At 41.7% G+C, this 26617-nt stretch overlaps 1 protein-coding gene across 1 annotated transcript; it reads left to right on the top strand.

The window, feature by feature from the left end:
* The first annotated feature begins 12120 nt into the window (after positions 1-12120).
* Positions 12121-15182, top strand: HYAL4 (hyaluronidase 4). The gene is given in 8 exon segments (XM_065053682.1): positions 12121-12178; positions 12181-12296; positions 12299-12405; positions 12407-12576; positions 12579-12790; positions 12792-12862; positions 12864-12909; positions 15096-15182. Coding segments are annotated over 8 exon segments (867 nt in total).
* Positions 15183-26617: the final 11435 nt, after the last annotated feature.

Genomic DNA, 26617 nt, shown 5'->3' on the forward strand with positions numbered 1-26617 from the left:
CCAAAGTCTCGTCTGCTCCCTTCCCTTCTTTCATGGGTGCTTTGCACTTATCAGGGGACTCAGCACCCCTCCAGTGGAGAGTTTGCTGACACCCTAGTGTCTTTTTTCCCTCTTCCCTGTAGAGAAATGTGAAATACAGTAAAAACCTTGGTAACAAGTATTTTTTATCTTCTGTGAGAATCAAATTAATATTAGTCTTCAAAATAAGTGATGAACTAATTGATTTACATAGTCCAGGTCTGAACACTGAAACTAAATTCAAATGAAGAAGCTTCTTTTTGCAAAGCCCAGCTACCTCGAAAGTAAAGGAGTTGGGTTTTTTATTTATTTTTTTTTCCTGCTTCATTGATCCTCCCAAAAAATATCATATAGTTACAATCTTGACAATTTACTTCTTCATAAGTGCACTTCTGTCTTTGATGATACTTTAGATCAAATCAAACTACAGATGCTACTGGAGCACAATAAATAGCAAATACACATAATAAATAGCAAGCAGAGAAAGCTTTGCAAAGTACATATTTCATTACAGCCTATTTAATATTGTTGAAGGTCTTGCCTGATCATTCTGGTACACATAATTTTACAAAGATTTTTTTTTTTTCTAGTCTAGTGGTATGGTCCAGTCTTTGGAGAGACATGATTCACTTTCTGTATGTGTCAGAATTATTTGGAGGAGGGAGAGTCTGAAGCAGCAGAGAACTGTGCTATAACCTTTATGATGACGTCCTTAGCTAGAACCAAAGCATAAGTGATCCTGGGAAGTGGTCACTGGTTTCTGGGGATAACAGGAACAAGGATTTGCTGTATTTCATCTGAACAACCTCTGCTTCAAGACAATAATGGACTCAGACCTCATGTTTTCACTCTTCCCCCATTTTTTCACTCTTGCCAAATGCTGAGCTGTGGAGTCCTCTAACCCTCTGCTTCTCATCAGAAGATAAACAATATCAATAGAAGTGCAACTGACAGGCTTCTAGATTTTCTCAAATTTGCTGATTTAGCATTCTAAAACTTTGAAATTTGGGTGAATGTTGTGTTCACATCCTTCTCCTCTCTTGCCACTGCTGAGTGTTGCACTTGGAAAAATGTTATATGTTCTGACCAACTTATAAATTTATGGAGAGGCTGGGACTCATTTCGCTCCACTTCCATCTAGCAGGGAGGTGTGTGGGGCTGCAGTCCTAGTCTGGCCAGCTTTAGGTGCCACTGCCATCTTCTTCCCACTCCCAGCCTTTCCTCTCACCCTTGTATCATGCTGTGCTGTCTCTTGCTTGTGCCGGTGCATCAGTTTGAGTGCCTTTGTGATGACCTGGATTGAGAAACCGCCCAGGTCAAAAGTTCCCTTATTAAAAAAAAGGTGCATCCCCTGATACTTTTTTTCTAAAGTCAGATTAATTCATCTATCTGACTCACATTGCGCTGCTCTCGCGGCTGAGCCAGGGCTAAGGAAGTTGCAAAAACCCACAGGGAAATGGTAGCAAAGCCATAAATTGAGTAGTGCCACTCAAGACAATATGTTGTGAGTAGCCAGCCTTGTTATGCAGTTGGCAGCATCATTTGTGGCTCATCCAACCTGTCTTCTGGGGTCCATGCGGCAGGGGAGAGGCAGTGCCTGGCACCCTCTGCTCTCCTCTCTGCTTCCATGGGGGACCATGGGCAGCATGACAGTCCAAGGTTGGGGAGTACTGCTGTGCCAGGGCTCCCCCAAAGCTGAGGGATCCTGGCAGTGACCAGCCCAGACCTTGGTGGCTCACCAGATGCCAAGGGCAGGGCAGGTAAATCTCATGTGGAGTGGCACAACTTGAAAATGTGAATATTGAACGTGTTTTTTGAAGTCTCCTTTTGACACTGAGTCTTTAAGGTGAAAAAATATGAGAAAACCTCACTGGCTGAACATAATCATACCAGCATTTCTGTGTTACATCAGCTTTTTCCAATGCAATGTTCTTTGCTATGGTCACTGGCTTTGTAAAAATGGGAATGATATTGTTATAGAAAAATATTGCTAACAGCCTTCACAGACAAAACCAACAGAATGAAATCTCAGACCAGTTTGGATTTGCAATACTGTGCATAAATATGCATTTGGGCATTTTTTTCTGTTAAAAATTGCTAAAATAAGAAAATATTGCTTAAATTAGAAATTGCCTCATTTTTGCACTGAAAGCATTTGTTGTAGGTAGGGAATTAAAATTGCACATTACACATAATAGCAAGACATATGAAAGACTTTATCAAAGATACTTTGATACGGTTAAGACATTGTGGTAGCCACAACTTCTTTTTTTGTTTACATTTCAGGAAAAGTAATTTCCTGTCAATCTGGGCCAGACTGTGAGAGTATTTGCAAACACAGGTTACTCTAAAAATAAGTGCACTTCGAAGAACGATACATGCTGGGAACAGTACAGCTTCTCAGAGACAAAAGTCCAGTTCTTAAAAATAAAACAAAAACACAGGAAAAACTTGATGTCACATGCTGCTTAATGACATTAAAGCCCCTATCTTGTTCCTATTCAGCAATGGCACCGTGTGCTTTCCACATCCCGCAGCACGCAGCAGTGAGGAGCAGTTAGAGGTCAGTAGAGAAGAAGGAAAAACACTTTTGGTAGCTTCCGAAAGTAAGAGTGCGTTTGAGATTTAACTTTGCTTCTTTCAACAGTCACAACCCCTCATTTAATGTCACCAGAGTAATTCCAAGGTAGTATTTTTCTGATTCAAGAAATACCTGGCTTAAACTGTTATAAGAAAACAGGAGGATACATCTGTGTGTTAATATACATACATAACTACATGTCCACGTGTATATGAATAAGCACATGTCTGTGCATATTGCAATCCACGTCTGTAAGTTTGACAGAACCAGCAGAACAATTGTGGGGTTGTAAGGCTTTGTTTTCTGCCTGGTGGGAGCCAGCTTGGAGGCAGCTGCGTAACCCTATAGCTTGGCACGTATGGCCTCTGCTGCCCTCGGATTGTGCCTGTTATGTAACCCTGCTTATGCAGGAAGCTAACACCACCTAACAAGCTAAAAATAATCAGACTTCTATAATTTCAAAGGACAATATTTTAAACTTCGTGCATGTGGCTGGTCCTATTTCAACAATAAATGTGGCCTCTTCAGACATTTTATTTACTTTTTGACTAGGATGATATTTAACATGCTGGCAGCTTGTTTTCTCAGAAAGAGTCAGAGCTCCTTTCTCATTTTTCCATTACAGCAAGAACTCTCCTGGCTTTTATTTAAGGTGCTCTCCAATATCTGTGAGAAGCAAAGCAGCCCAGAGTATCAGTCTTGCTTATTCTCCTCAGACAGTCAAGCAGTCTGAAATTTTGGGCAGCTTCTAGAAAAATGATGTTTGTTTCTATGCTAGTAATAACCTTCTCAGTCAATTAGACAGCAGATTATTAGGAGCATTTTTTGTATTGCTCCCTTAGGTGCTGAGTTTCCAGAACAAAACAAGAAGTATTTAGTTTTTTCCCTTACTGAAGTTTCTCCTTACCTCGGCTTTGTGTCCAGTCTCCCTGTATTTCCCACTGATAGGGGAAATCCTATGGGGCTGACACCTCACTCCTCAGCCACAGTGGGTCACGCACACAGAGGGCAGCTGGGTTTTCTTAAGCTGACACTTGCCTTCACCTTGTGTTGTTATCCCTGCCCCTGTATGCAGGGCTCATGCCTCTCCCCATGGAAGTGAACTTCAATATAGACATTTGAATGCTGAGCGCAAGGTTCTCAATGGGAATGTTAAAACAGGCTCATGCCAGATGTTGCATCCCCGCTCTGGGCTGCCTCGGATCCATGGGCATGGGGATCCAAGGTGGAGTGGTTTGCTATAGGGATCCCCTACATGGGAGAGCACGGGCCCCAGTGGCAATGCTGATCTTCCTCCTGCTCCTCCTCATCCTCAGCAGCTGCCGTAGGAGTTGGGGGGGCGCACTGTCCCTAGGTGAGATGTAAACTGGCAGGGCCAGTGGTGACATTTTGCAGCTCTGTCAAAGGTGCTTCTTCAAGCCTGATGAAACTGAGTCATGCACAAAAATCCCGCAAAGTCCTTGGGTGCCTACAGTGGTAAGCAATGCTGATTGCGTGGCATTACTTAGCAAAAGCGTGAACTGAAGCCCTTCAGAAACTTTGGACTGCTCCACAGACAAGTACTCTTAAATGTCAGTGCAAAACTTTATTTTGTAGAATTTGGACAAATAACAATTTTTCTAAACCTAGAAGTAGTGAGAAAGAAGACAAGCTCTCTCTGGGCCTCTGCAGGAATTCAGGCACTGATGCACCTTGATTTGGAGAGAATGGTGATGTGTAAGCACCATTGCTGTATTCATATCTCAGCAGCAATACTCAGCTTTGAGTATACTTGGATTAAAACCCAATAATAAAGTGACCTGACTGCATTGAAGATCCAAATTTGAGTGGCAGACTTAGCCCAGTTTTGACAGAAACTACTTGATTTGTGATTTTCCAGGATGAAATCCTCTATTTTAATTTTGTTGTGATTTCTCTGTTCTTAAAGGTGCACCACCTCATCTGATGTAAGCTGGTATGTCTTTATTGATTTGCAGTAGCTGAAAACCAAGCACAAGATGTTTGGTTTTTTTCCACCCTTGGATTTTCCTTTTAGGCTGGTATTAGTCTATTGGCTCCTAGCACTCACCAGCTGCTGCAAGGTCAATCAGCAGCAGTTCCTCAAAATATCCCCTCTGTGCTCCCAGGGAAGCAGCAGGTCGTATGATGGCTGGTGAGAGCTGGATGGAGAGGCTGCGCTGGGGCATGGCCACTCAGCGAGGCTCAGCACATTTGTTCAAATTCTCCATCCATACATGAGGCTTACCGAGGTTTACATGACTCCTGGCTTAAAATAATTGCAATAATCCCTTAAACTGACAACACTGAGTTGTTGTATTTCCTCCAACAATAACATTTAGTTCTAATGTAATACTCAGCTTTGGATGGGAGGGGGAGGAGAATCAAATGTTGGGTTTTTTTTTTTTTTGTTGCTGTGTTACAGCTATTCTGTAAGAGTAGGAAGAAAGGAATGTCACCAAATCTGCTGGTGCTGGGTGCAAACTGTAATCACTCCTGGGGGGGGGGGGGGGCAGTTTGTTCTGCACAGTCTGGGGGCACAGTCTTACCCTACTGCAAATACAAAGCAAGTCTTCTGGACTCCCAGGAAAGTCAGTGGGAGGAGAGGTAACTCCTTCCTATTGTGCAAGGCTAACCTTTTGTTTCATTTTTGTGAGAAGAACATGCTTAGAACATCAAGCATCATTTATTTAGTTTTCAGTTAACGTTTACCACACAACTGAATCAGGAAAGTGGACAGAGAAGAAAGCTACTTCTTAAAAGAATCAATTCAACATTATTCAAAATACTATGAGGAATAAGAGCAGACAGCACTGATGTGTTGGTATTTGATCTTTCCTCTCAGGAATCTCAGAAATGTAGGAAAAAGATGGTAGTGACATGCCATGAAGCCTGTATCTGGTCCGTGCTGCATGGATGCACCATGTACTCAAGAGCTCCCTGGAGGAGACACCCCAAGCAGTTCTGATGCCTTAAAATGGGCTCCCGCTTTTTTTCTAACACATCCTGAAGTCAGGTGTCTGGCTACACTGTGTTGTGGACCTCTAAACATGTATCCCAAATATGGCTCTTCATGGTGTGGGTATCACAGAATCACAAAATGTTAGGGATTGGAAGGGACCTCAAAAGATCATCTAGTCCAGTCCCCCTGCCAGAGCAGGAACACCTAGATGAGGCTACACAGGAATGTGTCCCGGTGGTATGTTGAACTACAGATAAATAAGTGATGTGGCAGGAAACCTGGGCATCCTGGGAGTCAGAGCTTAAGCCTAGTCCTGAACACTGTCTTCACATCTGGAGGCTGACGTTACCTCAAACAATGTGAATGTAGTTGCTTTGCACATGGTGTAATCTGTGTGATTTTTTAACATGCTATTACATGAAGACAACATGGTAGCAATGCAGACCACTCAGGTTATTCCAGATCCAGGCCATTATGTTGATTCTATGGTAAAAACATCCAAAATATAGTTCCTAGAGCAAAGGCTAAGCTCTTTGGAAAGGGAAGGGTACTGGAAAAAGCTTTGTGTTTAAAACAGGTAGGAAATAGTGGCATGTAGCACTGAGAACCTTGCCAGGTGGGGCATAGGCCAAAGTAGCTTTGTGATTATTTCAGTGTATGCCAGAAAATGACCCAGTCACTGGCATCAAGAGCATCAGGGAAGCACAAGCTAAACATAAAGACTGATGTTTCTGTGGGCCATTATATCAATCCATCAAACCATCTGCCTTTTTCCTAGGACTAAGCATGAATCTAATCTCCTAGGCTGGACAACTGTCAACTGTAATTGTATATAGATGAGAGACATCTAGGCACCATTAAGTGGGGGAGAAGTAAAAAGCATAAGGACACTTGATCAATTTTCTTCACTTTCCATATTCAGGAGTTCATCTACCTAGTCAGCCACCAGAACACAAGTGTTCTCCAGTACATCATAAGAAAAGTCCACTATGGTAGCAAAAGTGACTGAGTTGATAGAGACCAGATGACTGTCCTGATGACCTCCACACAGGCTTGCATGTCATCTGCTAAAATCTGCTTTCCTCTGTCCAGCAGTCTCAATTTTTCATTATCGTAAGTTAAATTTTCATCATAACAAGTATCTGCTTTCCAACATTCCTTACAGGTGCTGTGGGAAATAGCTCTGCTGCAACAGATGCATAGTGTAATTTGTAGCATTTTGAGGGTGCTCTGCCCTAAATTTGACGCACTATAAAATATCCCTTGGCAGTTGGCAGTTAGAATCTCAGCTATAATAATGCATCAATGTCACTGGGTCAGTCAGATAACGGTGAGGTCCTGCGCCATTTTTATTATTCAGTATGCTGAATATTCAGCTCCCTGCTTTTACTTACATAACAGAGGTACTTTGCAAAATGTCGTTGAGGCAAATCGCTAAAGGATGTCCTGGTGTAATGAGTCCCCTCTGTGGTGGTTGCAACCCCCCTGTCTGGGCCATTCAGGCACCTGGATACTCTGACAAACAGGGCGTGCCAGGGACAACAACTCCCATTATGCAAGTGCAGTGAGACAAAGCACCAAGGCACTCCCTTGGTGTTCTTGGAGCTCCTCCCATACAGGAAAAGACTTCCCTTCTGCCCGAGAAAGGTGGCAACAGTCAGTTACTCCTGGCAACCTAACACACCTGCTGTCTGGATCCTAGCCCAAGCAGGATGGTACCAGAACTTTACAATCTGAAATGTTCTGGACTTAGACAAATGGTGGAAAGCACCAGAAATTACCTCATCCTAATTGTGGACGGAGTGGAATTTAACTGACTAAAAGTCAATGATCTTGTGACCCTACAAGTGGTGATCCTAAAGTGAGACCCTTTTGAGCTCTCCTGGATCACAGAGGGCTGTGACCAGAACCTTCCTCTTATGGGGATGCCTGAACGAGCTGATTTCACGAAAATTTGATAATCATCTGCTAAAGATTTCACAGGGTTCCAAAGGCCTAACTCTTTGCAGTCCGACAGCAAAGATCTCTCAAGTCTTGATGAATTGCGCCTTGAGAATGTTGCATTAAAATAGGTAATTCCCTAAACTCAAGAGGGAAATTTTAGTAATAGGTATACCTGCACATACTTACAGATATATTCACATATCCATGGGTTAGTGTGTGCTAGTGTGTGTGATTTATAACCCTGTATGTATGTGTTTTACACCATATTTACATGTGTGCTTATGTGCATATAATTTGATTAATCTCTTTGTAAGAATAGTATGACCCTGCCATTGTAACATCTTTAATCAAGTCACTGTTTTGATTATAACAAATTCCATTGAATTGATCCAAGTCACTTTGTTTATCAGCTGTAAATTAAGCGTTACTAGAAGTAATCTACTAAACCTGTGACATACCTCAATATATTTCAAATAGGTGCTAAACCAAGACTGTCAAGATCCATCCTGCGACACCCATATGAGGGAAGGCAGTGGATGGCAGCCATGCATCTTCCCATACTGTCCTCCTTCAGGCTGCTGCAAGCTCTGCGGCTCTCGGGGTCATCTCCTGCATCAGCAGCCTCCGAGCACATTGCCTCCAAATCCAGAACTGACACAAGAGCGAGATTTGCTGCTGACAGCAAAACTTCAACTTGACAAAACTTGTTCCAGCTCATCAGCGTTCTGAGTGTATAAACTTTTGCTTTGCTGATAAAAAGTGGACAAAGGGATTATTCTGTAAAAGTGCAGGGTTTTTATTGGATCTCTCTGGGTGTGAAAGTCTTGTTTCAAAAACCACACGTCTTTGATAAGGGTATTTGGCAGTCAGCTTGCCTGTTGAGGCAGACTGTTTTAAGCCCATCAAGGCTGTGCTGTGTCAATATCATAGTGTTTTTACAGTGTTAACCATAAAGGAGAAAAGATCATCGTCTTTATTCATCACTTGTAATTTTTCTAATCCCTTGATACAAATAATGTAATGTCACTGGAGTAGGAATTTTCTTACAAGACAAATGCCAAAGCTTGAAAGTATGTTGCTCAGCTCTAGATTAAGTGAGGGAGAGGGCTACAGGGTTTATATCATCTGATTAATGCTTAGTCTTTTTCTTATCATTTAGCCAGCTATTTTTTTTTTCAGCAGTATCCTGTGATCTGGTTCAAGTACTGTCTATTTAATTCAGAACAGCCTGTTTTAAGCTGACTTTGCTTAGTCTTAGCTAGAGCTGTATCCTGTCTAATAAAGAAATATGATTTCTGCTTTCTCCTTGTTGGGAATTGCCGCCCACTGTGCATTTTCACTGTCAGCTAGGCACCAAGACGGGTTGCCTCTGAGTTGCCTTGGTTTACAGAGAAAAATACAATTAGCAAGAGGGATATAACTGGATACGTTAATTCCATTTCTTTTCAACTATGACAGATACAAATGAAAGCAATACCTAGCAAAAAAAAATAATAAGAATTTTTTAGCATGGTGCAATCTTGCACAACTGGAAGAAAATTTGAAAAGCCTGTGCAAAGGAAAAAATATCGAGTGGAGATTGAACACAAGGCATCCTTCCTGCATGCTGTAAACGAGTGACTTCAGAACCTGCTCCCAGATGGAGTATGTGCATGCTTGTGTGATGGTTAAATGTGTCAAATGAAATAAACTCAGCACCCAGTAAACCTCAGTGATTTGCCCTCACACAGAATGTAAAATAGTAACTGTTTTCTCCTTAATAATAGAGCAACTACAAATATCTGTCTGTGTTAAGTCCCTCATGACAAATTTATCTCGGAAGGGCGGCGTGGTCTGCTGCTTTCCTGCAGTCTTCAATAACCATTATTATTATTATTACTACTACTATTACTGTTATAATCATCACAATCATCATCATTCATTAACCATTATTATTTTCAGCTTGCTGATACCGCCTTTCCTATGTGTCAGCTCAGAGGGCCTTGGGGCAGCAAACCAGTATCTCCAGCACACAGTAAAGCACAGAGCTAATTACACCCCAGCCCTGGCCGAGAAGGGATGTGCAGACCCACAGCGTGGGCAGTACTGAGCCTCCCCACTTCCCACCAGTGGGCACAGCCCAGCAAGAGCACCTCCCGTGAGCCACACAGGGTTTGGGGCAGCCTGGCTGGGCAGCACTGGCTCTGCCTGCTCCAGGGTTTGTGGTGCACCGGGTGATGCCATGAGGTGCCCCACAGCACAAGTGGCTGCTGTGTTGTGCCAAGTGACACAGATCCTGTGTTGGAAGTGCCCCCTGAAACTGGGAGTAAAACACAGCAGGGATGTGTCCAGCCCAGCTAGCAACACCTCCCCATCCAGACTGTAACCGGCACAGGAGCAGAGGGGCAGGAGGGTGGTACAGCTTTCACAGGGGGAACTCAGCATCCTGCAGTTTAGAATCACATGCTGCAATTTAAAAATAATAATAATAATAATTGTAGGGATTTGCTGCCCTCTGCCAGGATTTTCTTACAGCTCTGATTCTCTGTGAACTGTGAAAGCAGAGCTCAGTGATCATGCACCAGCACAGCAAAGTCTCTGCATTTCCCAGTTTGCTGTAGGCAAAGCAGAGCGAAGTGCTGGGCACCGCTGCTGCAGCCCCCCTGCAGCCCTCCTGGAAAGCCAGAAGCACATGGTGATCCCAACGAGGGTTGGAGTAAGGGGCAAAACTGCTGGGCTGGCAAGAGCCCCACGTCCCTTCTCTCCATCCCTCTGGGGAAGGTGAGGCAGCAAGCCTGACTCTCTAAAGCCGGTCCTTTGTTCCTTTGTTTGCTTGTCTCCTCACAAGAGCCAACCCACCATCTTACAGCTTCTCCTGAGAAAATTCAGATTGGCCTCTAATGCTGACCAGCCAGAGCGGGTTTGCTGAGTTTGATTTCTTGGTATGCTATATACTTTCTGAGAGATACTCAGCAAATCAGGTTAATTTTCATTAACACCATTTTCCAAAAGGCCCATTAATGCTGATAGGACACTTGTGGATATGTGGGTAGTGGTTTGGAAAACCTGGGTCTCATTTTCACTAAACGTAAAGTATTTAGAGCTTCACGGGGTGAGACTTCTCTGATGAAATGCTGAGTACTGCACTGTCTACACCACATTGCATTGGTCTTGTGGGCTGCCTGCCTGCTCACAGCAGGAGGAACACGCACATCTTGGACACTGATGTCTTAGACTGTAAGATGACTGTATCCGAAAAGCATCCATGGCTTATTAAAAGTACCTAGGTTGACTGTCTTGGATGTTAATATTTTTGCTGTGGGTACCTGAAATTAGGTCATGCTAGTCCTACCCTAAAATAGCAAAGAAATGAAGGAGTGGGGAGGTCTATAAAAGCACTTCAGATGCATAGATATTCCTGATTGCTTTCTTTTGTTTGTTTTGAGAAAAAGGAAGGAAAACATAGATGTGGTATTGCCATTAGTATTTGTAATAGTCTGGCTGCCCATACAACACCCATGATCCTCATCTCCAACAGGTTACACTCCCAGAAGAGATAGTTAGGAAAGGACTGAGGGAGAAGAACAACAAGTAGGACTCAAATACAAATCCATTATCATTCCTGATGGTTGACTGAACAGTTTTGTGAGATTTCCCCAGGGTTTTGAATGCAGAGGACAGCCTGGAGTTGGAGGTCATGTAAGTCTCTCTCTCTCTCATGTATAACTTAAGTATGTAGGTTTTGCTGTACATCTGTTTTCTTTTCTGCTTCATACGTGCATAATCAGCAGCGACCTTTTGACTAATGATTCTGCTTGTAACAGTGACCACAGGCCTTAGCATCAAGGTCCACATTGCACAGCAGAATGACCTGCAGAGCTGTCAGAGCTGGTCTGGAAGGCACTAGCTCCATGTGATATTGCAGCCATTCTAATAAATAGCTCAGAGCAAGCTTTCCTATATCTGCTTTATTGCTGTCAGGGGTTTGAACTTTTATCCCTTTATGGTGCTACACAACGACAATGAAATATGTGTGCTTGTTTAGAGCTATTTGGAGTATCTCTGGCTAGCACTATACTAGACAGGTCAGGGATCTTCATGAAGGTGTGAAGATGGTGATAAAAGCCAAGGATTGATTTTATGGTTATCTTTGTTATTGCTGAGAAAGCTTGAAGAATAAACAAACCGTTTCTTTGTCAACCTCTCCATCTGCAACAGCCACAGCCACTAAGATGTCCCTTGGCCCACTGAAGTGATGGCAACATCCTTGGTGATTTCAGTAACACTTGGACAGATAAGACAAGCAACGGTTCTAACCCCAACTTCCACAGACTTACACTGTTTTACTACATCTGTGAATCCTTCTCCTTTTTTTGGGTTAGATTGTGCTTACTTTGTTCCTCCATGGTAGATATCTTGGAAGTGGCCGATAACAATTTGAATAGCTACATATGGAATAAGCACTAATGCCTCTTTCCTTGTGTTCTACAGACAAACTGGGAGATTATCCTAAAGTTGTCTCTTAGTGTTGTCTCTTAAGTCATGAAAGTACTGCCTGAAAATGGGACACTGTTATGTATTGTTTGCATTTCAGCCCCTGGCATAGCTTGGCACAGTGCCCATCTGGACTTCCCCTGCAATGAAACCAGCCCGACCACCAGTTTGGGAGAGGACGCCATGCATAGCCACCTGGAACAACTGACAGATCTTAGCTCCCTGAGCCGTGATGTTGTACTGAACTCGAAAATACTCTGTGTTATTGGAAGCCTGTTAGCTAAAGCAAGAGGGCAGAACGCAACCATGTTTTATTTTGGCTATTATGTTTTATGTTTGGCTGTTATCCTTGGTACACATCACAGGAAGTCCCTGTTAATGGTGGCCTACCCTAGAACTTCAAATTCCAAACTCATCTGGAAAAAAAACATCTGTAACATCCCAGCCAAGGACTTCAGTGGATTATCTGTTATAGAATGGGAGCACTGGAGATCTCAGTGGGCCTGCAACCGGGATGCAAAAGATACCTACAGAAGAAAGTCCAGGAAACTCATAACCAAAGCGGAAGGGAATATTTCAGCAAATGATGTTAAACATTTAGCCAGTTAGCATTATGAGTGAAAATCAGACCAAAGGGCCTATGGGGATACTGTTTATACCCTGGTTGTCATAAATAAAATTTCCATGATCAGAACTGCACTGGTTCTTGCACGAAAAGTGAAGTTCTGAGAAACAAAGAACCTTCTTTGCTCTGGGATAGCAGTGCAGCCCTGTGTCCTTCCATTGACATTAGGAAACCCCTTTCAAATGTTCAAAAATATTTTGCACTTTTCTCAGTTTAGGTTGAATGAATCCATAAGGATTTCCTCCATGACATTCCAAGATTATACTGTATACTGCACTAGGTTATAGAGATGAGTAAGTTTTTGCTGTGGTAAGTTTCTCTGTGGTAAGTTTTTGCTGGAACAATGTGGGCTGCATTTATGCTTTAACCATTCTTACAGATGGTGCATCAGGATAGAAAACCTCCTACTTGGGCCAGCTCTGCTGGTTCATGTTAATTATCCACATGCTTTAAAGAGCTCAATGTTCCAAAGAAAAAGCACGGCCTTAAATACCTTTTTTTTTTTTTTTTTTCTGGAATTCATCACTAGGCTATACTCAAACATGCATTTGAATAGCTTGAAGGATTTCAGCAATTTGGTGTAGTATGTAGAAGGCAGTTTATACATTAATTCTCCCTGATATGCTTTCTTCTGCCTACATATGCAATCACTAATACGCAGATAGCTGCCCCTTTTATAGAAGGGAAACTGAGGCAGAGATGTTAGCAACTTGCTTAGTGTTACATCAGAATGGGAAATTGAAACCAGCAGTCTTTCTGCATGCATATATCTCAAAAACATTTATTTTAGTCCTGTATCTACCTCAGAGCAGGCAGATGGTACAGCAGAACCAAGGAGTACTGCACACATCAGCTGAACACACACACAAGCATCTTCAAGATAAGTGCCTTATCCTAGTCCTTCTTTATATGATTCTTGACGTGCTATCAGAAACTGGATGAAGAAAACAGTAGGTTGCCTGTGAAAAAGCAGCATAACCTGCCACAGACCTGGCTTCTTTCTTCCCTGCAGACAGTGACTGTACTTGGTAGATAAAAGTCTCAATTTCTGTGTTTCAGGGTTTAGCAAGTGAGCTGTTTTCAGTTTTTAAAGGCTATGTTTAGTCTTCTAGCCCAGGTACAGAGTCTGAAGCTGGTACCTTGCCTGGGAAAGGGCATTAACTCCCTCTCCTATTAGGTCCCACTATTCCCCTACCACTGCCACCACTCACTACATTTCCCAATAAGGGGCTGTGCTTCTCCGTCTTGAAGGTAAAAGCCTGTTCTTAGGTTTTAAGGGAGGTACAGACACCTGCTTTCGTGGTTTCATCCAGCTTGCCTTTCCTTAGCTTTGCAAGAAGTAAATAGATCAATAACTGTTGCAGGCTGGTGTGCATCCCCTTTGCCACATGATGCCCAGTTTCCACCTCTCTTCCCCTTCAGGCAACTAACTCCTGTGAAGTTTTTCTCCTTTGATTTTTGATTTGCTGTGACCCTCCATCTCCCTTAAATCAATGATGATGTCTATTTGCATATTAATGGCCTTTCATCTTCAGTGCATGTGGTATAGTAATTCACTTGTTGCTGGTCCATAATCACTGTTCAAATAAAAGATAAACATCCAAGCACCAAATATCCTCTCCTTACAGTCTGCGATATGAGGAAAAGGTAAAGTGAAAGGTATCTATCTGAAAAAAACCTAGAAACAGCATGAAAATCAACACTGAAATTCTCAGGATTCCCCAAGTGTTGCATTTTGCCTTTTATTTAAGGTGGTGCAACGCTGACAATTTCCCTCCTATAGAATGTGCCTATTTACAGGCTCTTTTTCTAAGGTTTTTATAAGAATCTGAGTGAGCTCCTAGGGGAAGCAGAAAGAACAATGCATGCCTTTGGAATCATAGCTTTCGAACTGGTGAGGGACTGGAAAACAGCTGATTGACATAGCAGAATGGTGCTCTCCTTCCCCTTATCAGCAAAAACAGAATGGAGGCAACCCATTGGGGAATTCTCATGTTAAAAATCCCATTTTAATGAAAAGGTTTGAGTTGCTTCTAGTAATTGATGAGATATCCAATAATTATAATTAAATTTTGCATAAAAGTAAATTAAAATGCATTTTTTTCTCAGCGTTTGTTCACTTGCTTATTACCAACATCTCAGGCAGTACTCAACTTTGCATTTTTTGTTTAATAATTTTTTACTCTAGACAACAAACGTTTAGCCACAATAAAATACAGTTCATAGGGACCAGAATGAAAAGAAAATGTAGTGTGAGGGACAGCCACAAAATGAACAACTGGATTACTTTAAAAAGGCTGCAAAATGCTGAATTAGTCTGACAGTGATGTCTTTACTCTTCGCTGTAGCGAGATCTTGTTAACAGTATTGGAGAGAGTTCTCTGGGAGCTGCAGATATTGTTATTTGTCTAAATATGAATTTAACTTCCCTCAGAGGTAAGCCTGTGCCTGATTTAAATGCAATGTATAAGACTCTAATTTTATCCTGTTAATAGACACTGCCTGACTGCACCAGTTCTGATTACTTGATACTAGCAGAGGTGATTGCTCAACTAGTCTTTGTTGTGCCACAGTCAGGATGACCGTGGGACATGGTCTGTTCTTCCTGGCTCAACAAGGTCTTGTGAGGCTCACAGGCAACCAGTGGCAGGGAAGGAAGCCAATGGCTAACATCAGGCACTGGAAGACATTTTCTCAATAATTATCATCCTGGTCATATTTCTTTCCAGCTGGATAAAACAATAGTACATCATCTAGAGCCTGATTAGCACATCAGTCACACCAAATTAGGTGTACCAGTGGTGCCCAGCAACGTGTGAGGAAGAAAAATTAAGCAGGCTGTTGAGATCAGATGGAGAAGCTTTGTATTACGTGATATCAGACCTAACCACATTAAAATCAAAGATTGATTTATAAGACTCCATCATGACCTAGAGCTTTCACAGAATCATAGAACCATTGAGTCCAACCATAACCTAACTCTGGCACTAAACCACGTCCCTAAGAGCCTCATCTATAAATCTTTCAGACACCTCCAGGGATGGTGACTCAACCACTTCCTTGGGCAGCCTGTTCCACTGCTTGACAACCCTTTCTATGGAGAAATTTTTCCTAATATCCAATATGAACCTTCCCTGGCCATTTCATTGTAGAGGACAGCCACACATCAAAATTTGACAAGAGAAAAGACTTTATCCTTGAAGCTGTGTGAAATGGGTGTTCTGGGCTGCTTTTCTCCTGACAGATAGTATAGAAACCCCAGCCAGCATGAGAATGAATGGCTGAAAATAAGTGTTCAGTTTTCCTCAGCAAAATCAATTACTTCAGCAATTTTCTGCAAAAGTTTGGCTGTGGTTTCTGTCAGAGTCAATGTGAATAGGAGGGTGAATTTCTTTCCAAGTCAGTCAAGTGACAAACCCAAGCCCCATCATCTCCAGACCCCCACAGTCTTGTCACACAGCCACACTGTCATCACTTGTGTTTCTAGTGTACACCATGGCTTCTTTGTCAGCAGGATGACCGTGAGCCAGCACAGTGCCCCTGTGGCCAAGAAGGCCAATGGCATCTTGGGGTGTATTAGAAGGAGGGTGGTTAGTAGGTCGAGAGGTGTTCTCCTTCCCCTCTGCTCTGCCCTGGTGAGACCACATCTGGAATGTTGTGTCTAGTTCTGGGCCCCTCAGTTCAAGAAGGACAGGGAACTGCTGGAGAGAGAGTCCAGCACAGAGCAACAAAGATGATGAAGGGAGTGGAGCATCTCCCTTATGAGGAAAGGCTGAGGGAGCTGGGTGTCTTTAGCTTGGAGGAGACTGAGGGGTGACCTCATTAATGTTTATAAATACATAAAGCATGAGAGTCACAAGGATGGAGCCAGGCTCTTCTCGGTGGCAACCAATGGTAAGACAAGGGTTAATCGGTATAAACTGGAACACAGGAGGTTTTGAGAAGAAACTTCTTCACAGTGAGGGTAACAGAACACTGGAACAGGCTGCCCAGGGAGGTTGTGGAGTCTCCTTCTCTGGAGACATTCAAAACCCACCTAGACACATTCTTGTGTAACCTCATCTAGATGTTTCTGCTCTGGCAGGGGGATTGGACTAGGTGATCATTTGAGGTCCCTTCCAATCCCTAACATTCTGTGATTCTGTGATTCTGGGAATCTACAGACTGTGGGGTTTTCTGAGGGGTGCAAGTTGCTAAAGCCTTTTGCACCTCAACTGGGTTATATTTTCCATAGAAACTCTCTAACAATACTTCAAATCACGCAAATTTACAGAGTGACTGCACAGAAGCACAAAATTTTGTTGATGCTAAACTAGGACCCTACATTATAAATGACACAGCAGCAGCTGAGTTGTGCAGTAGGCATCTTTGTCAGGACAATGGATGACGTGTGCAAAGAACCTGGAGAGCCTAGACATATCTACATATGAATCCTAAAAGCTTCCAGACGAATGCTTCAGAGGACCAAGGACTTATTATGTGAGGAGAAATATCAAATGAAGATCTGGAAGTAATGGCAGAGACATTTATCTGCCACTATTATCAGGGTTATGAAGGAACTGACTGAAGGAAGTTGCTGATGACCATCCAGAGAGCTCTGCAGACTCTGTCTCACCAGAAGATTTGCAGTGTTCTGCCTGCTTCTTTTGCATTTGGTGAGTCTTTTTGAACTACTGCTTAGTCAAAGGGCTGGTTTCAGTCAGACAAGAGGGATAGTAGAGTCGATCCAACAAAAATTCTCACATGTTCTGCAGCTGGGGACTAGATGTTTCATGGTCCCAAACATAATACAAACCCTGCAGCTGTGCGCCAAGGTCTAATGTCCATAAGCCATGGAAAGAGTGGGGCATCTTGAAGACTGAGTCAAAAATGCGCAGACCACAGGAACATGTCTGGCTCTTGATCCCATCTTCTGAGATTAGGCTCTCTAGGATTATATAAGCTAGGTTTCTGCCCAGCTGACAGCCACAATTAGGACAGCAGAAGCCTGCTACTACTGAAAAAAAAATGCCACAAGATTCACTTCTTCCCTTTGTAAAGAGAGAAGGAGTCTACCCATAGCTACCTCTTACTGGATGGCATACTGGATAAAGCATCCTTATAGACAATGAAAGACGAGAGGAGGGTTCTAGTTTCTTTTCCATTTCAGTGAATTCAAGCCCATATTTTTCTCTTTCATGTCCTGCATGATGAAGTGTTCATGCTTTGAGGCCTCCATGAGATAGAAAGGAATGAAAGAGTCAGGAGACAGGAAAGAAAAAGGACAAGCCATACTCTGTTGAGTAGTATCTTTACTGAGAAAGGAATGTATATATTCTAATGTAACAACAAAAGGTCTCCCTGTGTTGTGTGTGTGTTTTTTTTTTTTTTAATGTCGTAACTACATAAAATAAAATTTATAAGTAGTGCTGAGAGCAGAAACTCCATCTCCAACAGGTCTACTTCCATCCTGCATCTATGACAATATTTCAATGACTTTTAAATTTAAAGTTACTGAAAGTACCCCATGTTTCTCATCTTTGACAATAAACTTAAGTCCCAACTGCCATTGTAAGATCATAGAATCATAAAATAGAATAATAGAATCATAGAATAGAATCATAGAATCATTTTGTTTGGAAGAGACACTTAAGATTATCAAGTCCAACCATAACCTAACTCTAGCACTAAACCAAGTTCCTAATAACCTTGTCTATATGTCTTTTAAACACCTCCAGGGATGGTGACTCAACCACTGCCCCGGGCAGCCTATTCCACTGCTTGACAACCCTTTCTGTGGAGAATTTTTTCCTAATATCCAATCTGAACCTTCCCTGGTGCATCTTGAGGCCATTTCCTCTCATCCTGTCACTTGTTACTTGGGAAAAGAGACCAACACCCTCCATACTACAACCTCCTTTCAGGTAGCTGTAGACAGCAACAAGGTCTCCCATCAGCCTCCTTTTCTCCAGGCCAAACAGCCCCAGCTCCCTCAGCTGCTCTTCAAAAGACTTGTGCTCCAGACCCCTCACCAGCCTTTTTGCCCTCCTCTGAACTCTCTCCAGCACCTCAATGTCCTTGTTAAGATGAAGGGCCCAAAACTAAACACAGTATCCAAGGTGGGGCTTCACCGGTGCTGAGTACAAGGGAACAATCATTTTCCTAGTTCTGCTGGCCACACTATTCCTGATACAAGCCAGGATGCTGTTGGCCTTTTTGGCCACCTGGGTACACTGCTGGCTCATGTTCAGCTGGCTCTTGACCAGCACCCTCAGGTCCTTTTCCACTGGGCAGCTTTCCAGCCACTCTTCCCTGAGCCTGTAGTGTTGCCTGGGGTTGTTGTGACCCAAGTGCACAACCCGGCACTTGGCCTTGTTGAACCTCATACAACTGGCCTCAGCCCAATGATCCAGCTGGACCCCTCTGTATGGCCTTCCTACCCTCCAGCAGATCAACACTCCCACCCAATTTGGTGTCATCTGCATACTGACTGAGGGTACACTCAATCCCCTCATTCACATCATCGATAAAGAGATTAAACAGAACTGACCCATATACTGAGCCCTGGGTAACACATCTGTGACTGGCCATCAACTGGATTTGACTATGTTCACCACAACTCTTTGGGCCCAGCCATCCAGCCAGTTCTTAACCCAGTGAAGAGTACAGCTGTCCTCTGGAGGGGATGGAAGGTCTCCCAGGCTTTTCCTTTCAGTCTGTTGGGAGAAGAATGCTCTTTTAGAGATGACAATGAGCAGAAAGAATGTCCAGCCTGTCTCCAGGGCACTCCGTGAAGCCCCAGCTTCTCAGCTTACCAGTTTCCCAGGGGTTAAGTATTCTTGAATGAAAATTTGTTTCAATGAAACAATTAGAAGTCATTTTGGTTTTAAGAATATACATGAACATGTGCATATACACACATATATATGTGATATAATTGTCTTTATATTAGAATCTCTGTAGCTCGAAAAATAACAGACAAGTAGCCTCAAATCATATAAAGGACCTATGAGACCTATGCTGAGTTCCGTGCTCTTTTCTCTTTGACCTAGGCAAACATTTGAAACACATCACCCAGCTTCCACTGGTCTCGATTATTCCTTTGTTCCAGAAACTTAAATATCCCACAGGCTTAGACATTTGTGATTTTGCACCTCTTAGCAGCTTTTCATTCTTCAAACACATGCTATTATCCTCATATATAAGCTCAGTGAATTATTACCATAATAACTATGTTAAACAAATGATTGTAAGGTGAAAGAACTCTTAATGGTGCTTTTGAGGGCATCAGAAGAATTTCATTTTATTTTTTTGACATTTCCATTGTAGAAAGAAATATTTTAAATTCCATTTAAATTAGGGGAGGCTGTGACTAAACCGCAGCCAATCAATAAGAAATAAATTGAGTTTAGAATGATCCTTCATTAAAAGAAAAAAAAAGAAAAAGGAGAAATTCAGGCTGTTTCTTTCAAAAAACAAATGCAGGAGATCCACTAAAAATATTCTAAGACATATTTTTATAGTGAACAAAACTAGAGATTTTTTCACTGATTTTTTTTTTTTTTCTTGGTGGAATGTCTTTCTCAGAAAAAAATGGCTTGTTAAAATCACAGAGCTGATTGTGGTGGATTTTTCAAAAGAAAGGTGTAAAAATGATTCATTTGACATTCTGCTTGTGCTGTAGGACTGAAGTACATGCTAATAGGAAATAAAATGTCTCTTCAAGTTTTCTGAGCAACATTTGATCAGATGTTAGTTTTGACTCTTCTTGCTGTCTTTGTTAAGGCCATGTCTTACTTCTCTTAGTAACTAAGCAATGGGAAAGAGAACCAGTGTTTTACAAAACCAAATTTCAAACTCTTCTGCGAATATGTTAAATTAGTAACTATCTGTAATAGATTGATGCACCTTATATAAAATGTTATGATACCCCTTGGTATCCAAACATGCATCCAGGTACACAGACCCAGATTTCTCCCACCCAATATATCCATTGAAGTGGGACAACTAAATCAGAAGCTAACCTATTATGGGAGAGGGCACCTGCTGAAGACCATTTCAGGTGCAGTGGGGTTTAGCTGGTTTGTAGTAAGTGGCCCTTGGACAGACGTTATTGGAGATTATACTTTTGGTCAGAGGACCCTATTTCCCACCTCACTATCATTCCAGGCACATAAGCCTTGGTTTAATACTAGGCCACAATTCCATTGCAGGGGTGCAATGCCTTTTTATCAAGGCACAAACCAGCTCTGTCATATTGCTTCTTTCCACAGAGAGGCAGAGGGTTCTTTTTTTCTTGCAGTGACTCAGTTTTTTTCAAGTGACCCTCTGCTATTCTGCTTTCGGAGAAAGAACCCCAAACCTCAGCTACATGGAGAAATGTAATTCTTAATTATTACAGCCCAGGTAGATAAATAACAAAGCACAGGCCAGTGCAATGAGACTGGGCTTTCACATCAGTATTGGCAGACCAGATGATTTTGTGAGGTTCAAGCAGCCAAGATCTGCAGTAATGACATGCAGGATGGTACAGTGAGGAGACACTTCCCAAATGACAGCAGGTCACCCCCTGGCAGGGTACCCCACGTGCAGAGTCTGTTCTCACAGGGAAAGCTAAACGTCTGCTGGCATCCCTCTCCTTTTGAGGCTGGACACTCAGGCTGTCTGAGATCTGGTATAAATTTTTATCAGCTGCACCTCTAAGATCAAATCACCTCTCTTCTGTTCTCCTGTGAGGACCACTTCTGATTTCCAGTTCTAGAATGTTTTGGATTTCTGTTTTGTTTTCTTTGTGTTTCTTGTTGGCTGCATTTCAAGATCATCAATTGATGTGCTGGCGTTTGCAAATTTCTTTTCTGGGATCTAATTGTCATAGAGTATCCTATAAAGAATCACATGGCTTAAACTTGAGACTGTGGGTTCCCCGTGACGTCCATAACCTCAAGATTTAGGCATGCCAAAACTCCGCATTATGGTGACTAAACTATTTTTTTGGATTTCAGTAGGAGTTAGACACCTAAACAAGCCTGGAAATCTGCACCTGGGCTCTCAGCAGTTGCGTGGTTAAAACTGTTGCTTGTGGTATGCAGAACGCGATGCAAAATGTAATAATAAAACTGACAGTGGAACAATTATCCTAGCTGTAGGCTTTTTCCCTGCAGAATATTAAAGTTCAATTTATGTTATTACACCTACTAAATGGTAGTGATAAAATTAACTAATCTCTGTGTGTCCATGAGCATGGATGCTTTTAAGTATAATAAACATACTTTATCTTATTATCATACAAATTGTGATTCTTCCTTTTATGTTTTGCAGGGCTAAACATTTCTTAGCAATAAAATGTGAAAATAATAACATATGAAAGTAAAAATTGGAGGACATGATAAGCACAGAAATATTTTGGTCAGTGCTTTTGGTGGTCTGACCTAAGGCCATATGTAGTAAATGATAAGTTTCCCCTGGTTTCAATAGGCCTTGCATCAAGCTGGGGTGCCTCCCAGGGAATTACACCACGAGGGTCTTGAGACCTTGATAGGTGCCTCTTTCATGCTAGAATATTCCTAGAATAGAGTGGAAGGCATGTATTACAAGTAAAAACAAGCTTTGAAGAAGCTTCTGTAGGCACTTCAACCAAAAAGATATCTAAATTCATGTAAAAGAGCTTATTATCTAAGTTTTTAAAGGCTTTGATAAGCTACTAAGCATTTAGATGATCAGTAAGTATCCTATGTGATTCAGTATTTAACAATATTTATTGGTATAAGGTATGAGAATAACCTTAAATGTTCTCTCACCTAGCCAAAAGACTAATGAACAGTCAGCTAAAAATCTGCATGAACCTCACAAATAAATGAAACTACGTATGACTTTCACTACATCTAGTATTTTAGCAGAGGCAACTAAGGTTATTGAAATGGATTTGTAGTCGCGAATGAGAACAGGACATAAGGAAAACTGCTCTGATATTATTACCTGCTGATCAGCCTCCTAAGCTCTTCTGTAAGTCCCTGTGAAATGGGGAACTTGATAGTAATTCTGAATTTCAGGTTATTTGGAACTTCCATTTGTAGTAATTCTCTGGTATTTACACGTTGTACCACATTTCCTACTGGTTTTACGTTGATAAAGATATCTTGTCTTTTTGCTTCTATTTACTGTCATGCCGCAAAGGACGGATGTTTGAAGCTGGCACCTGGCTGCGGTCATACCGTGACGAGACTGTAAAATCCATGGACTTGTTACTTCATCTGGATCCAATCAGGCAAACCCCATCTACATGTGTAGCCACTTAGGAGGTACAGATCCAAGTGACAGCAAGGTTTAGTGTTTTGAATTAAATCAGAAACTCTGATTCCGTTTAGGCAGCCCTTGTCCCAGTCATCCTAACTTATTCAATACTAAACTATTTTCTTCCCATTAGCCTCGAGGCAGCTGTAGGGAAATGCTGCACCTTCTTGCCTATTTCTGCTGCTTGATCTTACAGACAGGGATTTTTCTTTATCACTCAACCAGTTCCAGATGTCTGGATTTTGATCTTAATCCTAGTATGGGGTTTTGCTGCAAATCACTTTGACAGTTGAGCGCAAAACAGATTTGCTTTGGCATAATTCAGGTGCCTGACTCCCTGAAATGATGGTTAAACTCAGCTGTAACCATGCTAAATACAGTATGTTAAACACTGTACAGATTGCATTGCACACTCATTTTAAATTGTATTCTGCTTTCATTTTGATGAGAATAGGGCTCCTAAGTACAGTTAATGAGTCAGCTTAATAGTTAGGAGTTTGTTTCTTTTACTCTCATTTTCAGGTAGAAAGGATTAAAGAGTAACTACCTATCTGAGCCCTATTACTCTCAGTTATGACAGATTATTTTATGCTTATATTGAATAATTTAATCACCACTGTCATTTATTTAAAACAGCGGAACACATCACTGATTTCTGGTATCTTTTTTCATATACTTTCACCTTGTGCCCCATTGGTGAAACTTTGAGGTGTGTCATTTTCTGAAAATTACAGAATTACATTTAAATCATATTTTATAGTACCTGAATTTTGACCTGGGCTCCCACTTTAGTTCAGAGTTTTCTGAACAGGCCTGCCTCTTTAAAAAAAAAGAAAATAGAACAGGATTCAGCAGTATTGTGGCTTCCCTCTGCTATGTGAACTTAGCCAATGGGGCTGCTTACTCAGATCACTTTTCACAGTCTGGTATATCCTGTGAACTCCCTGCAAAAAAAAAAAGTCTCAGCTACATGTGATTTTTTGAGTATTTAGAAGTGAGATATCAGCTGTTGTTGCTGTTGTTGTTCCTCTGATTATTTGGGAATTCGTGTATGTGTTTTGGCTACAAACATGTTTTGAGAGAGTGGGAAAGAAGAAATGAGAAATACACTGTAAACTACAACAACTGATAACCATCTATTAGTACATGTGGTAGTTCGTTCTCTGTTTTGACAGAAGTGTCACACCATCACTCTATCAAAAAAAAAAGATGTTTCAGATCCTTATTTGAACAAGATTTGTAGTTCAGCCCATGCCTCTTCTATTAAGCAAAGGTAGAGCCTCCTGAGCAGTCAATGGTCTGCTGTTCCAAGGAGAGCAAAACCATATGTCTTAATGATGGCAAAGAACCCATTTTCTGCTAGGGTCCTGGGTAAACAGTAATTCTTGAAAGCAGAAGCTTATTAGCTCTTCCTGAAATCCATGTTTCTGTAAGGATTCTCTCTCAGCAGACAAGCAAGATGATGTAGAAATCTGCCAGGACTGGCTGCAGTTACACCTTAGGTGTGACTATAGAAAATGTCGCTCTTTCATTAACCCTCATGGGATGTGGTCGGTGAAGGCTCAAGCATTGGTTCTCTGAAGGTTTGTTCAGGCTGGAGCAGCTCTGCACTTTCCTGCTGTATGGGGAATCTGATTTCAGCAAAGAAAAGACTAGCCTCTTCCCAAATCTTCAGGAACAGGTCATTGAAATGATCACAGTAATAAAGGGAAAGGCTTTCCCAGTCATCACTGTATCTATGAACCATTTATTAATATGTTAAACAAATGAGACACAGGCTTGTTTCTCTGAGAGAGTGGGAGGAGGGATTGCAGCTGAGCATGTAGGGGAAAGTCCTTACTTTAAAAGACTGGATTTCTGATATAAAGACTACTACACGCCTCTGCTACCAAGAAAACCACTCTTTATTAAAAAGAAACACAGACCTAACCAACATTCAGTTAAGGCAACATGAATGCAAAAGACTTACTTGTAGCTCCTGGGAGGGGAGAAGTGGGTGTTTCTATAGAAGGTAAACGCCTTTTCTCCGCTTTCTAAGTACACTGCTTTTATTTTAATAATGCACATTTTCTTACACTTTTTTATATTCTGCATTGTGGCTTATTGTATTCTAAATATATATAAAAAAGGATCTGACTCTATTAAAATCAGAAAAGGTTTTAGTTATGTTTTAAATGAATGCAGGACAAAAGAAATGTGTAATTTACAGCCTGGTCTTACCTTTATCTAAATGATTATTAGAGTTTCTGGTTGGTGAATGAAATATCACCACTCTCCATCACATACACCATCATCTTGTCTTGATACAAAATAGAATTCAGTAGCAGTGACTTTCTTGCACAAAAATGTGGAGCAGATGGAGAAAACTGAGTATGGCTGTCCTTATGTCCAGAAATAAGATGCATACACTGAAGGGCAGCAGTCCCAAACCAGCTCTGTTTTGTTAGGTAACTGAAGGAAATAGGAAAAATTGCAATCAGAATTACCAGGTTTACAAAAGTTTCCTAAAATATATAGACGTTATAGGCAGGTCTGACATTAGACTTCCCAGAAGTTATGAAACAAGTCCAGGCAATGTTTATTTATCTCCTAAGACCAAGTCTTTGTCTGTTACCAGAGAAAACACACATTCTGGAGCTTTCTTCATCATTCTAATTCTCCCAAGGCCATTCAACTCCTATGCCTTTAGTTTCATCAGAACATTTGTCTGGGACAGCAATGTGTTGAATGTTTCCAGAAAAACTGAAAGGGAACAAAAATGCAACAACTGTGCTATGCACATACGCAATATCCACACCTGCTACAGAACTGAGCTTCACAAGGGATGGAGTCCACTCCCACCCAGAGCTAGCAAAATCCTTCCCATCATTTCAACAGGAATGTCGAACTTCCATCCAAGAGAAGTGCAGGACTTTTGAAACTTAATTCTGATTCACTATGATAACTAATGCACATCTGTAAAGAATAACAAAGGCTGAAAATGTTAAAGATGGTTCCACATTTTGACTCTTATTCCTAAAACTTACGTTGATCAGGTCTATGTGGTTTTTTTGTCATTGTTATTTTTTGTTGGGTTTTGTTTGTTTGTTTGAAACCTTCAGAATGTTCTGTCTAGCACTTGCACTGATTATATCTTGTCCAGAAGGAACACTTAATGTCAAAGAGCATTACAGAAAATGTGCTATCTATCTGAATTTTAGCCAGCTGTTTGATGTATAGCATTGGCAGTTTAAATCTCTTGCTAAAGTTTTAAATCATTTGGAAAACAAATCAGAGACTTCAGTGCAACTTCTCTGATTTACACCAGCTGGGAATTTGACCCTGAATGTTTTAGAACAGGCTAATTGGCAATCAATAAGAAGAGCTTTCAGTTGGTATGTGAAAAATAGCATTCAACTGCCAGTTCAGTCCCTGGCTTTTCTGGTGGAATTTTTGCAAAGAAAATTGTCTCAACATTTTTAGTGGCTGCCTAGGTAGCAGTTACAGGTTCTGCTCAAAGCAGCTCAGCTACTATGGCCTTAAACACTTTTAGGGAAGGGGGAAAGGAGCCAGGAGGTACATGAAAGGGGGAGAAATGGGAATACAGCCATATGGGCTTCTGCTCTGGGATCATTTCTCTCAGCAGATGGGTAGGGAAAGGCATAGGATTGACTACCAATATGGGACCAAGGGTAGGAGCTGGGGTGACTGTGTCAAACTGCTATCCCACCCACATCATCCTGGGAGCTGCTAGGAGTCAAAACAGGTC

The sequence above is a fragment of the Columba livia genome, chromosome 1, assembly GCF_036013475.1.
Source record: "Columba livia isolate bColLiv1 breed racing homer chromosome 1, bColLiv1.pat.W.v2, whole genome shotgun sequence".
NCBI lineage: Eukaryota > Metazoa > Chordata > Aves > Columbiformes > Columbidae > Columba > Columba livia.